The 15400-nt window shown below is 34.7% G+C and overlaps 1 protein-coding gene across 1 annotated transcript in view; it reads right to left on the bottom strand.

The window, feature by feature from the left end:
- Window positions 1–15400, bottom strand: part of PREX2 (phosphatidylinositol-3,4,5-trisphosphate dependent Rac exchange factor 2) — a 183181-nt gene that overhangs the window by 82707 nt on the left and 85074 nt on the right. The window contains exons 17-24 of the mRNA XM_084512072.1: window positions 14915–15057; window positions 14658–14750; window positions 13113–13261; window positions 10717–10802; window positions 8789–8925; window positions 5528–5645; window positions 4483–4667; window positions 1226–1387 (exon numbers count right to left, since the gene is read on the bottom strand). Coding sequence (XP_084368198.1) covers window positions 1226–1387; window positions 4483–4667; window positions 5528–5645; window positions 8789–8925; window positions 10717–10802; window positions 13113–13261; window positions 14658–14750; window positions 14915–15057 — 1073 coding nt within the window. The remainder of the gene's footprint in view (window positions 1–1225; window positions 1388–4482; window positions 4668–5527; window positions 5646–8788; window positions 8926–10716; window positions 10803–13112; window positions 13262–14657; window positions 14751–14914; window positions 15058–15400) is intronic.

The raw sequence follows: 15400 nt of genomic DNA, 5'->3' as shown, positions 1-15400 counted from the left end.
GCAATGTCTGCTTCTAGACAGCATAAGCACAATGAAAACTTCCCTGTGGCTGTTCAATTCATATGCAGAATAACACAATAAAATTTAACTTACTGTCTTCTTGGCCCCCTGTAAAGGGACTGTACATTATTATCTCTCTCTTTTTTTTTTGTTTTGTTTTGTTTTGTTACAAAAAGGTATAAAATACTTCATGCTATTCAAACTCTAAATATGCTATTATTAATGTTCCAACTAAGGAATTTGCTTTCAAAATGATATATTCATTTTGAATCAGTTTTGAAAACATGGAAGTCAGGCAAACAACTGAAAGCCTGGATGTTAAATAATGCAGTAGCAGAATCCTATTAATGTCTTCTTCTATGACCCAGCTCCTGAGTTTATTCCATTTCTTAGCAGAGACCACCCTGAGAAGCCTCTGGAAACCAGCTTTTTGGCTTTCACGCCTTACTGAATTACCCTTACAGGTTTCCCTCCTTTTCCTTTGGAGAACAAAAAAAAAATATCATCTGCTCTTTTCCATTTAGGACAGTGTGAAGCTTCTACACTAAACCTCTCTCTTACTTGTTTAATTTTTGGACTGCTTAGCTAAACGACTATAGGAAAATGGGGGTAGCTAGAGACCATATACTTTAGTTTATTTGTTCATTTCTATCTCCTTAATCTAGTTCTCAGATGTATGAAAGTCAGAAACTTTCTGCTTATTTTGTGCTATAAAGTTTTATTAACACAAGTTAATCTAACAATTCACAGCACTCTTAATAGGCATGCTAGAAAACCTCATACCAATTTGAAGGGCAAACGAGATGAATAAAAGGATAACAATTTGGTATTTAAAATTAAGACAATTAAGAAGGAAAAAGTAATTTTGATGTTATTGCTTCATTTTTGGTTAACATCAGCAAATTCACAGTATTGGTCTAAAGCATTTAAAAGAATGCTAGACCTTTTGCAGGAAATACATAGTTGACTGTATCTACAACTGAACACCACAAAGGAGAAAGGATATGATTTAACCAGTGTTTAAAAAAGGGATGATAGAAAGCACAGTTTAAAAACTATTTATGCAATTACTTAATTTGGTCATTCACACCTCACTATAGCTAATCTTTCAGCCATATTTTGCCACCGCAATAAACATTTTGAAGAATGATTCAAACTATGCCGTTTTAACCTATTTTTCTCTTAAAAGAGAAATATCACAAAGCTTAAGACATGTTGGTCATACCTTTTTGTAACTAGAGATTCTTCGGTAGATATGCTCAATTTTCTCACTGCAAATGACACTGAATTTACTTTGAAGCTCAGTGGGGATCACTTCATTTAAGGAATTGAGGCTGTTACAGTTCTGCACAAAATGCTCATCACTTTTTGCCAGTGCTTCCAGAATCTAAAACAAAAACAAGACCATTACTTTACAAAATGAGGTGACTAAAATAATCCCTTACTTACCATCTCATATAATTAAAGCTGAACAGTCAGATAATCAGTTGCCTTTTAACATTACAGGCAATGCTGCTTCACAAAAATTAATGCAACCTGGGAAGCAATAATGGTTTCTTTAAATTTATCCCTGGCATAAGTTATACCCATAACAAGTACCTTCACTTGGCACCTATTATGAAAAGCAAGACAAAAAAAAAAAAAAAAAAAAGCATTCAAGAAAAACGAGTGTTATCCTTTTGTGTATTCTTTATATATAAAACAGGAAATAGTGAGCAGAATAAGCTATACCAGCCAGCAAAGACTGAAGATCCCTGGAGGTGTACAAGACCAGGTTGGATAGAGCTTTGAGAAACCCAATCTAGTGGATGGTATCCCTGCCTATGGCAGGGGGGTTGGAACTAGATGGTCTTTAAGGTCTCTTCCAACCCATGCCATTCTATGATATGATTCTGGTATAAGTCCTGTTATTACAGAAATAGCACTAGCAAATGATGGTGCCAGAAAATTGAAGAAGTAAAAAAAAAAAAAAAAAAAAAAAAAAAAAGTGTGTTAAACAGATGAGGGCAGTATATATCCCTTTTTGGAGTAAAATATTTATTTCAGGAACTGAAATTCACTGTGTCATGTAACATGGTATATCCCTATCATTGGTTGTGTCCAACTCTGAAGATATGTTTGAAAAGCACACTCAAAATAATATTATAACAAAGGCACCCAAAATCCAGATTAATGCTCCTAAATAGAAAAGGCTTGCACTTTAGAGATACTGAACTTTTCTTAAGCAGGTAATTTCTTTTAGGTGCCTACACTATCTCAAAGCAGTATTTCTTAAAAACTGGAAAAATTTTCATTACTGCAGTAGCTTAAATTTCTTCAGTGACCTAATATAAGAGATGTCTTTTTTAGCTGATACCAGACTGCTTCAGCCAGTCAGTCTATACAGCAATTTGACAAAAGTAATCCCATAGTACTAATATTACACCAGCTTGCAAAGAACTATGAACAAACAACACACACAGAATTAATCCATCATGAGAATTACATCTACAATTCACTTCTGCTACAGTTCATTATTCTTCTATCCATCACTGCAGCTGTAATATATGACTTACAAACCTGACTGATTTGGAAGAGTTTAGGAAAAAAAATGACAATCTACAGAAATTTTGGAGTGCAAAATCTCAAGTTTTTAAGAAGTCACAAACTATGCACGACAAGCTCCTGAGAGAAATTTTTCTCAGGTCTCCAGCAGGATGAAAAGAGGAAAACTCTTTGCTACAACGTTTTAGTATGGCATTAAAACAACAGAGTAACATTGGTTACACTTATAATTTTCAGGTTTAATTAACAATATGAATTCAACGATTCAAGACTTTTTTCATCTGTCCATTAAATTAAATGTGTTCAAAACTAGTAACTTTTGCAATACAACTTTGGTTACTTCTCATGGTAACACAGTAAAGCTTTGCATAGTACAGGAAAGCAATCCAAGATTACTTCCTTCACCTACTACATATGATGCAGAATAAATATGTTTAAAAATTCAAAGCAACAATAAATACACAGCAAGATGAGAGAGGAGGATATGGAGAGAAGCAAATTCATTATTGAAAGTGCTTGAAAGTGCAGAAAAGTTTATGTTTAGGGTATTGAAAACCATTTGCAGACAACTATAGTTGATAAAACATTACTACAGTTTTTATTATTGCCTTTGAGCAAAGGGTCCTGTTTTTTGGTTTTGTTTTTTTCCACTGGACCCTTTGTTGTATAGTATAGTCACTACTATACTTTTCTAACAAAGTCACATTATTAAAAAACAATACAGAGATGTAATCTTTAATTAATTAACCAACCTAAACCCTAAGGGTGATGACACAGCATTATTTATGGCCGCAATCTATATGCTGAAAGTACTTCTCTTCTTAACTTCTACTCCATATACAACAAGGGAAAAAGATTTCTTCAGCAGTCAGTAATTGATACCTCTAATATTTTATATGAAATTGTAATTAGAGCAAGAATTAACAACTTTAAAGACAGTGACTTTTGGCATTAACTTGACCAGTTCTTGCAAAGCTTGTCATGTTGTCATGTTGGTGCAAGAAGTTATTCCCTTGTTTGTCAAACTGGTCTGCTCCAAAGAGAAGTTAGGGAAAGGAAATATTTAGCTTCAGTAAAATACCAGTATTTTAGCTTACACTTCTGATGGAAAGGAAATAGAATAAGAAATTTGCAGATATAAATACACTTCCCCAAAGTATGGCTTTTCATACTTACATATTTTTAATACCCATATACGCATGAAAAGATAAAGAATACTTAATAAAAGGAGCTGTATTATTGTATTATTTGTCAATCTGACCCAGAGAACACCAGCTATATGCAAAAAACATTTATGAACACTTTCATAACAACTGCAGATTTTACCATTTGGAAATATTCACCAAGAAAAAAGCTCAAACTCTAAAGTAGCACTTGCTTTTTTTCTTCATCGGTGATTTTGCCAGTGTTTGCCTCCCATACATACAGAGCTTTATTTTACTTTAAAACATACACACACACACAAAAAAAAAAAAAAAAAAAAAAAAAAAAAAAAAACACAATTAAAAAAAACAGATATGATGCCACTTCCAGTACTCTCACTAAAAAAAAGAAAAAAAAAAAAGTTACACAGGCAATTTTGATGAGATAAAATAACGTTTGGAAACTACAGCCTGCCTTCACAAAGTTTTGACATTTCATTGAATCTTTGACTTTCTTTGCAACTTTATTTGATGATTAAGAAAAAAGAGAGAGAGGTAGGGAGAATGGAAGACTAAATTTCTTTGTTTGTTCAGTTTAGAAGCTCAATTTATTACTACACCATAATTTACTTTGCTTCCTGAGTACACAATCATCCTTCAAAATGTCAGAGGGATAAAGGTGACCAATTACAAGATATTAAATGAAATACACATAATCTCAAGAATAAGCAGAAGAAAGATGTTGCTACATTGGTATTCAGCCAAGTAAGAATTAACACATATGATTGTTTAGTACCTTTGCAGTCAAGCTGAAAAATCCCTTTGGTTCAATCATTTTTTCTAACACATGGCACTTTATTCCAGCTGTGCTGTCATACTCGTAAACCACTCCATACTCCAGGTGAACATTGTCAACAGTCAGGCTTACGTGATCTTTCTTCCCATCAATTATTGCCATAGTATTAAACTTGTCAATCACCTCTAGAATAAAGAGAGTAATACAGATCAGTTGAGGAGGGTTGGCCACTGAAAAATGAATTATAAAAGGGGGTGAAGGGGGGGGGACATAGGCAAACATTCTAGAAATACAAATGGTCTGCTCATTCTACTTGAACATGTACAGCACATAACCGAGCTACCAGTGGCTTTATGAATGCTAAAATACAAAATTGCTAAAGAAGCATGAATAGACAAGCCACAACAGTCTCTCTTTAGAAACAGTCATTGTTGAAAGGGACTAATTCAATTTCATTTAAAATCTAGACAGGTAAAATACAGTATCAACAAAAATATGAAAACTGAGAAATTCTAAATAAACCAGAAGAAAATTATCAGAAATGAAACCACTATGTCACCATTTACCCAGAGAACACAAATACAGTTCACATGCAAACCACCTCTTTAATTATCATCTTTGTACAAGCACACGAATCTAGATTTATCTAAATGTCAATTGCCTGAAAATAATCTGAAGGATAGCTGATTTGTTATTTCTCATGCAGTAGTCACTAACTCATCTAATTTAACTTTAAATGATTACTGGTGGTGAAAATAATTCAGGTAATTCCTAGGATTTCATATCCTATGAATGAAAATTGAAAAGATTTTCCCTGAAGCGTTCACAGAAGCTTTTTCTTGAAATGAGAAATGCAATAATTTTCAAGGAACAGCATGTTAAATTTACCTCCTTACAATACATAAAAAAGCAAATCCTTACATAAAGAACAACTTACTGTCTGCCTGCAATTTCATCTCTGAAAACAAAGCCACTGCCTGTATTTTCCTTGCTACTTACACCAACATTCTGAGCAACAACAAAATCAAAACAAGCTATCACATACCTTCCACTTTGCAGTCAAAGGCATCTCCTCCATCATCTCCAGAGGGCTTGGCATTTGTTTTCTGAAGATCTTCCTGTGCACTTTCAATGCTGTTGTAAATCCACTGTATAGAATCTTGCTAAAAAAAGTTAAAAAAAAAAAAAAAAAGGAAATCTTTACAAGCACAATTGATAGCAACTTATCCCACTGCTCTCAAACACATAATAGTTGCTTTAATTCCCTGAATATCATATCTACTGCCTTCTGAGCTTTGAGTTCAAAATAATGTTTTGAAAATTACAGAGAATTTTGGCTTTGGCTAGAATCATCTGAAGCATTTAACCTTTTTTTTTTTTTTTTTTTACTTTTTTTTTTTTTTTTAAATCTATCACGAGACAGTAGGAAATCTGTGGCAGTATGACATCCATCAGTTTCGTGTCTCTGCCAAAAATAATCTAAGACATTTCAAATCAAACTGCAGGCTGAAAAATATTTGAGACAAGAAATTGTGAAAAAATCAAGAGAACAGTTCTTGTCTTGCTAAATATGCTATGTGTCCACAAAGCTGGGAAGATTGCAGAATGCTAACTGATAGCATGGTAGTATGTCCACCTAATCTATCACCCATGTGTCACTGGCAAAAAATTTATACACCACAGCCTTCATTATTTGTATTTGTCTTTTTGATAGTTATTTTATTAGATCTGCTTTATTACACAGATTAGCAAAAGATGCTAAAAGGACAGAATCTCAGGCAAGTCCAGCATTTTATGTGACTGACAGACACGTGCATACAGGAATGGTAGCTTGGTCATACAGCCTATGAAGGAACCACCTGTAAGCCTTACACCTCATTTTCCCCCCTCACTTGTTTAGACATGTGTCCATCACATCCTCTTCGAAGGGCTATCAAATATGGCATCTACAGAATGTTCTTCTCTTCCTCATACATTTCAAAAGAAGCTTGACACTTCATTAATCACTCCCTCTCTAACTGCTACAGCAGAACAAATGGCACAATCATAATCATAAAATCATTCAGGTTGTAAAAGACCTCTAAGATCATCTAGTCCAGCCTTTAACTCAGTACTGACAAGTCCACTACTAAACCATGCTACTCAGTTCTAAATCAACACATTTCTTGAAGACCTCCAGGGATGGTGGAGGTCCTCTCAACCTCTTCCCTGGGCAGCCTATTCCAATACCACAGAACCCTTTCAGTAAAGAAATTTCTCGTAATATCCAACCTAAACCTCCCCTGGCATAACTTGAGGCCATTTCCCCTTGTCTTATTACTTGGTGCTTGGGAGAAAGGGTTCTCTTGCTTCATGATTTGAACTTAAGATGGCCTAATAGAAGGGCTACTTACTTCAACTGGAAGTCACTTGTTCAAAAGCTAACATAAGATATAATACTATATGATTTGGAACCATATTCTCCAAATGCATTACAGAGGGACACACTAAGCATAAATCTGTCGCATCATGATTAGTATCACTGCAAAGAAATTACATGGAATATCAGAAAGCAAAATCTGCTTTCAGTTTTAATTTTTCCAGACAAGACAACAAATACAGACATTGTCCAACAGAAGTTGCACAGTTATTCCCATTGCAACAAATTGAAATGAAGCTTCATACTCCAGGCAAACAGGAAGACTCCTCGCACTGAGAAGTGGAATATTCAGAACGCAGAAAAAGATCCCCTTTCAATTATGCAATTGCCAACCACAGGAGAGACTGACTGCAATAATTGTGTTAATTAAATGATACGCTAATTACTTACAAAATAGGAGAAATCCATAGTCATCTTACAAATAATTAAAAACCCACATTTCTGAATAGGAAGTGAAATTTTAGCTGTCTTGACAGCAGTGGGAATACTGTCATCAGTCTAGACTGTTATCTCATACCATTTGATAGCAGGTTTTCTAAGAGATTCTTGTCAACCCGGGGGTTAGTTATATGGGATTTGCGGAACATGATTAGCTACTTTTTTAGACTGAAATAATCTGCACAAGAAAAACAGGTATGTATTCCAAGATATTACACAAGTAGATGGAAATAAAACCAAAACAGTAAATTTGCATGTGAAGGCATTCATGCCAGCCAACATCAATCAATCCTTCAATTACATCTATAGAGAACTCCATGCTTAGAAAAGAGAGAAAACATGCCTGGTACAATTTTTTTTTTTTAAAAAAAGTAATCAATCTTTTACTCCATGCATTACTTGCTCATAGAGTACCCTTTCTTTACCAGAGCCCGTATTCCTTTAAAGAATAGGTGAGCTCTACCTTGATATGTTATGTAACAACATCAACTCCATACTGCAGTTAAAAAATAAACAAAAAAAAACAAACAAACAAACAAAAAAAAAACATCCAGACATTTTCATGAAGACAGTATTTGCATAACAGTTTTAATTCTTATAATTCTTATCTCATATCTATGCAGTAGGTATGAGGGAAGGATTTCACTCCTGATTTTAATTGGATTCTTCTTCTCAATTAACATGCACTGGAAGAGTCTGTACAGTTAATTAATGATACCAGTTCACAGTTTATGAAAAATTTGCAGGAACTTGGAAACATTACATTATATAATCCAGCTGGTTTTGGTTTTCTTCCATACAATTTATATCTTGCGAGCCATTAGATTTTCTCCTAAACTAACGTGAGAAAGATAACAAAACTTGGATGCTTATATTAAAAAAAGGCAAATTTTGAGCCCTTAAATTTATGTTGATTTCCAAGACTGGAATGCAATGGGAACAAAAAGAATGAACACGAAGACTTTTATAGGCAAAATATGTGCACTCTGCTCTCTATGTGCTGAAGTGTTACAAAATTCTGGAAGAGGGTCAGCTTTTTGAATTACATTCTCATGCTGATGAGAAAGCAGTGAACTGTGTAAATCCCTCTCCATCATGATGAGAATATACCTCAAAATGCTTTCTGCATAGAACTGCAGAAAAACTTGAAATAAAACTTTAAAAATACCATATTAAGAACTTAGCTATAAGCCTATATTTTTTAATGCAGAAATTAAAGAGACCTCAAACATCAGCAGTATATTGAGGAATGTTCGCCTTTTGTAATTCAACTGGCTTTCTTCCACTTTTATTCACCACTTGTATCCCTTTACCACACTCAATCGCAACAGGTGCATGGACAGAGATACATACCACACTGTTTACTTTGGTTGAAGAGAACATTTTACCAAAAAAAAAAAATAAAAAATTTAGTCAGAAAAATCTGCAAGAGTAACAAGTTAAGTGTACCTGCATTGGACGCCTATACTTCCTGCATGCCGTGACATGAGCAATAACACTTGCATGAGTCTCTTTGCTGACATTAATTCCATTCACTTTGATTATGCATTGGCCAGGGTGGAGACCAGCTGCAGCTGCCACTGTTCCTGTTAAAAAAAATAAAAATCACATAGTTGACAGGCTTCCTTTCCTAACCATTTCCTTTAAAGCTTACCGTCCAAAAACCCAAAAGCCTCTGACCACAGAGTGCTTCTGAAGTCAGTGGACTCCAAGAAAATAGAGTTCCAAAGACATTTCTGAGGATCCTATCCATGTTTTCATCTATTTTCCATTTCATTCATAACAGAGTGCCTTACAGTTTTAATTGAAATATCCAAAAATAACAGAGTAGAAGATCTAAGCAACTTTAACAATAATAACAATAATCTTGAGTAATATATATGTATATTGTACGTGCAACATAAAACACATGCTTCAGCATTTTCTTTCCACAACAGAGTAACCACCTTGGGAAAATCCTCTATCTACTGAAAAGGTACTATAAAAATACCAGCTGTCTCCAGGTCTTTTCAGTATGATTCAAGACTATTCCTGAAAGACAGCCTGCTGGACTATAACCATCTACCTGAACACTCACCTCCTTATGTCTCTCTTCCTATTGCTACAGAGGTGCTGGTGAAGTCAAAATCTGTTGCTTAGAGAATGCAACACTGAGATGAAGAAGTCAACTGTTAGAAAAGTTTAAACTGAATTTGCAGGGCTGACAAAAAGAAAGCCATGTTATGACTTCCAGGTGAGCATATTTGAAAAAGAAATAACAAACTATATATGTTTTTCAGTATTAAACAATATAAAATAAGGGTTTCCTTTATTTTAGGCACTATCAGGCGTTGGTGTTACTTAAAAAATATAAAAACTGCAACAATAGTTGCATTTTAAATCTAAAGCCAAAGATAGTCTTTGGAAATGATACCATTGCCAGCTATTGCAATTCACAAAAGTCTGGATTTAAAAACAGAAATAAGCCTTATTAAATATCTCTCAAAAAATATTTTTTTGTACTTCATGAAAAAAAAAAAAGGGTTCCAATTCGGCAGAGTATTTAAGCATATGCCTACAATCTTTCAGGTTTAGCAAACCACACAAGCAAGATGTACCTACTATTGAGGCTAATTGGAATAAAGTATGTGCTTAATGAATTAGGATAGGCAGTTGAATTGAGATCCAGGTGCAGAAATAATTATCACATCAGCTCAACAGTCTAGTTTATTAGACTTTCTCTCGAAAATCTAATTTCTGGCACCACAGCCAAGAAAAAAAAAAAAAGTTATGAAGCTCTGTTCAAATCTGTCTGCTTTGCAGATCAGTTCACTTTAAATTCCTCAATTACAACAGAAGGAGGAGGGGAAAGGACACAACTGCCCCACAATAGCTGAAATACAGTGGTATCTGGCTTTACCATTAACAGCATGCAACAGCAACAAAAAATGTTTGAACTATTTTTGTTGCCAGTGCAGCAACCCAGAATTTATCAAGTTAGGGATGGCAAGCATTTGAATAATATGTCACAAAACAGAAAAACAAACCAACCAAACAAACAAAATGGTATTTAGACAAGACATCTGCAATTACTGTGACAAAATAGGTGACCAGCACCACTGAAAAGGTTTGTGAAAACCAGACTCTCTGGAGAACATTTTCAGAACATTGCAGAACTACATGGAGACCTAACAAATAAACTTTCAGGAAAAAATTCCCAGCACCCATTCACTGGAGAAAGGAATTTTGCTTCTGTCAACTATTCCTCAATCTGTGAAGAAGTCACAGCCTTAACTTACCTTACCTGCTCACTGGAGCTCATTTTGATTTGTCTCAGCCAGGCTATTTAAATATGAAATGTATGAAGACCACTTGTGTTGACAGCTCTTATGACTTACCTCTCCCAACAGCATGGACAACTGATGGGCCAAAGCCCCGGATTTGGAATCCAAGTCCATCTGCAGAGTCAGGAATCTTCACTGTCCTGGTACAAGCAAAAATCCAATATGAACATAGCAAAAGGTAGCATATTGTTATTTAGCATAAAATTGAACAGCAATAAGTAGTGTGCTTTTTATACCAGGGTGTAAAACTTCACACTGTTAGTCAATTCACAATTTCAGATTCAGCATCATATTCCCAATACTTTGAACAGCTTACATCAGAATTAAGAGCAAGTGGAGATACTAAAACTAACCAGGGGAAGGCAAAACTATTTCACATAGAATTTCAGCATGCTAATTAAGATCAAAGCAGCACTGCAGCTTTCAAATTCCTCCCAAAGGGACTGCAATTCAGGTAAGTTGTTGTAAAATAGCAATGGAAGGTAGGCAGTCTATCAGGCAAGAGCACAGAGTCTCAGGATCACAGATCATGACAGGCCTTGTCATACGAGCTGCAGAACACCGTGGAGACAAGATCTATGTTAGAATTTGTCAACATTTAGTGAATAAAAAAAATTTGGCTGCAGCTTTTCTGAGCAGCTATGCAAAGCAATGAGTTCTGTAAGGAACTGCATACTACCGTTTATGCAGTTTATAAGCCCATCATGTTATGTTCTTGCTTGGTCTAAGTGCAACAGTAATATGAAATACTGACAACCATAACCAACAAAAACACTGTTCTGGTTATCAAAATTCACATCTACTCCTTAAAATGAAGCCCTGATCTTGCCCAAAGTAAGCTAACAGGATGTCAGCTCAGGTTCCAGAAAAAGCAACACAGCTGCATTAGCCCTTATCAAAGCTAGTTAGGTCATGAATAACACAGCACTGATCTAACTTTGCCGTCTTTACTTCCAGAGTCAGTTCCATTATTATTTAAGGGATCTTTGCGCTGGACTTCATGTGCTAGTGCAAAAGCAGACAAATCTAAATTGATGGTGAAAAGTGAATTTAAAATACATTTGAACTGTAATAAGTTGGATTTACAGATAGATTTGAACAGTATCATTGTTTCATCTCTTGTACTTTCAGTTTTTTTCTGGTATACAGAATGTTTAGCATTTGGAGACAATTAGAAGCACACATGAGATCCAAATCCCATTGGGGCCTATAAATTTGTACAGATTTGTACAAAAATGCATTGTGAACATGTTAATGAATAAACTATAACAGAACATCACTGGCAGTTTCAGCTAAGAAATTATGAGAGAATAGTTGTCTTCAGCCAACACAGTTGTGCTAGTAGCAGCTTCTGACAAAATGCAGGTAGTACAGGAAACAAGTTCTTAAACTCCTCTGAACTCCTCATTCACTAGATAATCTCTGTCATCCTTGAAATTCACCCACGTCTTCACTGGTGAGTTGTGAAGAAAATGTGATCAGAAATTGATCCAAGATCTGCATTAAAGAAATGCTAGGATATGCTTTTTATGTTTGCTACAATACTATCACCTACTGTGTTCTTGCTGCTGTTTGGTTTGGTTGTTGTTCTTTTTTGTATTATCAGTCCAGTTGATCAACTTTATGCCGTATTTCTTTCTTTGCTCTTTTTCCTGTTCTGGTTGCCTCTGCATTTCTCAAGCGATCTCTGCTTATTGACAGGAGAAATACATCTCTGTTCTGCTGCTTCAGTGGAGCCATTTCCAAGGCCCTCTCTCTGTGTGTTATCTAGCATCAGGATGGGTTCCTCCTTTCACTGCAAAACCTGATCAGAATTTCTCCCTACTGCTGTTTCTTATTCTCCTCTTTCTTTGTTACACAGAAACCATTAACAACTTTACTGATAGACCAATGTTCGTTAACATATCTACTGAACCCAGGCATTAGGCCTCACTTTGTATTTCTTTTATGTAACAAAATTCTACTCAGATTGCAGTGGTCAAATCATTGTGTAGAAATACAGCTGTTACAGAAAGATCTGGAGTTGTTTACTTGCTACTGTTGTTTACACAACCAGCACACATACCAAAGAGGCCCATTAGATCACAAAGTCCAACTTCTGCCAAACCAGGAACTAATCCCCAGACAGAGGACCTTGTTTAATAAACATAAGTAAGAGATAAGTGATCAAAACTGTCCATGTATTCAAAGAAACCTCATCTACACTTGCGGTTTCTTCATGTACTTAACGTGGCAGACCTGATGATCTAAGCACTTGTGTTTTGTTTTTGCTGACTGACAAATTTAATAAAACAAAATCAAAGCAGATCAAATTGCTTGACTTTACAAAGTGAGATTCGGCAAAGCATTTAAAATAACTTTACAATAGCGCTGTTTGAAGTTCCACTTGTCTTTTTAAATTCACTTCAATTGTAGTTTCTAAAAATTCCCGCAAAGGAATGACAACTTACTCCCGTGGTTTAGTGCTCACAAGAACCCGCAGGGGCTTTCTGCTGTTTAAACACGTTTTCAGGAAGCAATCCACTTCACTAAAGGGTCGCAGAAAAACCAGGTCACCATTAATGGCGAAGATTTTTTTCCCAACCTCCAAGCCTGCCATCTAGAAAACAATAACAGTTGTGTAGATGTTTGCCTTTTATAACCACCAACGTTATGTTTTCTTCTGCTTGCATGCAACCCCAATAGGAATAATGACACACACACTTACAGAAAATTCTTTATGCCTCCTTCACGAACTACACTCAAAAGACACACAAAAAATTGGTTCTGGAATTGGTTATAGTGACCTCAAGTGTACTGTAAACTCTCCTTCTGAAGAGACCTAATGACAAGTCCTACTGTCAGTCAAGATTTTATTGAAGTATTACAATATTAGTTAATATCTGTAATAATTAACACAATAGCCTTCACTGATCCAGTTGTTGGCTTTTTTTTTTTTTTTTTGCTATTATTGTTGTTATTATATTATTGATGTTACCTCATTTGCCCACATGTCATTCTCCAAAGGAGCTAATGCTTCTTTTGACAAGGAAGGACCTGATGACTATTTTAATAAGAGAATACCTATTAAGCTCCAAAATGGAATGGTATCCTTGAAAGTTTTATGGCCATACTTTTGAGCCAATGGTACAGCAACCAAATTGCATACAATCTTTAAAGAAGTCTAACAAGAAAGAAAACATTCCCAGCTAGGATGGCAGGAGTATACAGAACTGCTCAAGGCACATGCAAAGTCTTAGTGCCACCTGAGATCATGACAGAACCTAACTGCTGAAAAAGACCATATGGGATTATGCAAAGCCAACAGCAAAATATCTCTGGATATAGTTCTGCGGTTGTATTGTACTGTTTTTCTGTCGTATCTATTTTTATCACAATTTTTATCCCACAATGAGATGTGGGGCTTAGAAATAGAAGGGCTTGAAGTCCAAGTCTTTTTTTTTCCTGTCATAGAAGATATTATTTCTGTATATTTACACTTATAGAGACTCCCATACAATTCACTAGAACAATATTAAATTACCCAAATAACAACTAAAGCAATACTAACAAACTGAAAGGCTATGATTTATTTATTCAGATTTTTAAATTCTAGAATTGCTTGATACATCCTTTATTATGAAATACATCAAGTGCAACCTACAGACTAGAGTACTGTTCTATATTCATTTCATATTCTACTGAAGGATGTTTATTCCATTCATGAGTAGTGTAATCATAGGAATATTTTTTAAAGCATTAAAATAAAACCATTACTTTTTCAAAACTCATAACAAATTATCTCTGTATAAAATAAATGTTGCTAATGGTCATAGCTCAATTTTAAACAAACAAAGCAAAACAAAACAAAAAAGCATAATAATCATAGCTAACTTGAAAAGTTCTCAAATTATTGTATTATCATCTACTATCACACATTTTCTTAACTGATATATAAATCATACACCTGTGAGAAAGTCAATAAAACAAGAAAGATAATTTATAATGTTTAATACCTCAGCATTGGATCCTTTCTCCACCACTTTAATAATTGGCACCTTATTTCTATCTTCTAAACCAAAACCATAGGTGCCTTCATTAGATTTAATCTGAAAAATAGAATTGTTCAAAATTGTTCAAAAGATTGTTCAGGAAGGCATTTAGTAAATATAGCTCCATTAAAAAAAAAAACAATACACAGTGCTAATTTACTGTCACTAATACCAATTTGGTTTTAACTCATCAAAACATATGATAATTTGGTTTAACTCACCAATAATGACTTAGCTATGACATTTTCCACTACTTTCAAATCATGTTTCATCAGTCTGTGCTTCATATTTGACCCTTCCATTTCTTCATCCGCATAAAAACGGAACAACAGTGGTTCATCTTTAAATTCACTTTTCTCTAACACTGTATGACACAGAAACACAAACATTAATCCTGTTCTTCTTTTAAATTCTTGAATAGCATATTTTTTATTACCCATAATGTACTGAACATGTACAAATTAAATGCTAGCAAACTACTTTTTGTGTGAAGCTAAGGAAAACTTAATTTTTAACATTAGTAACTCTCTTTTTCCTGGATCCATTATAGGTAGGTATCACTAAGTTTATTTTCAGCTACTGTATTTAGATTTCACCAAGGTTAGGAAGACTAGCTTAGCCTCGTTTTAGTGAAAATGCCAAGCTTGTGCTTCCTGAAATTGGTTTAAGAACATGATTTTGAAAAGTTCTGTTGGACAGCTATTGGA

Source organism: Aythya ferina (assembly GCF_964211825.1).
Source record: "Aythya ferina genome assembly, chromosome: 2".
In the NCBI taxonomy this organism is placed as follows: domain Eukaryota; kingdom Metazoa; phylum Chordata; class Aves; order Anseriformes; family Anatidae; genus Aythya; species Aythya ferina.
The sequence above is the reverse complement of the archived record's forward strand: the minus strand, read 5'-3'. Positions and strand labels throughout refer to the sequence as shown.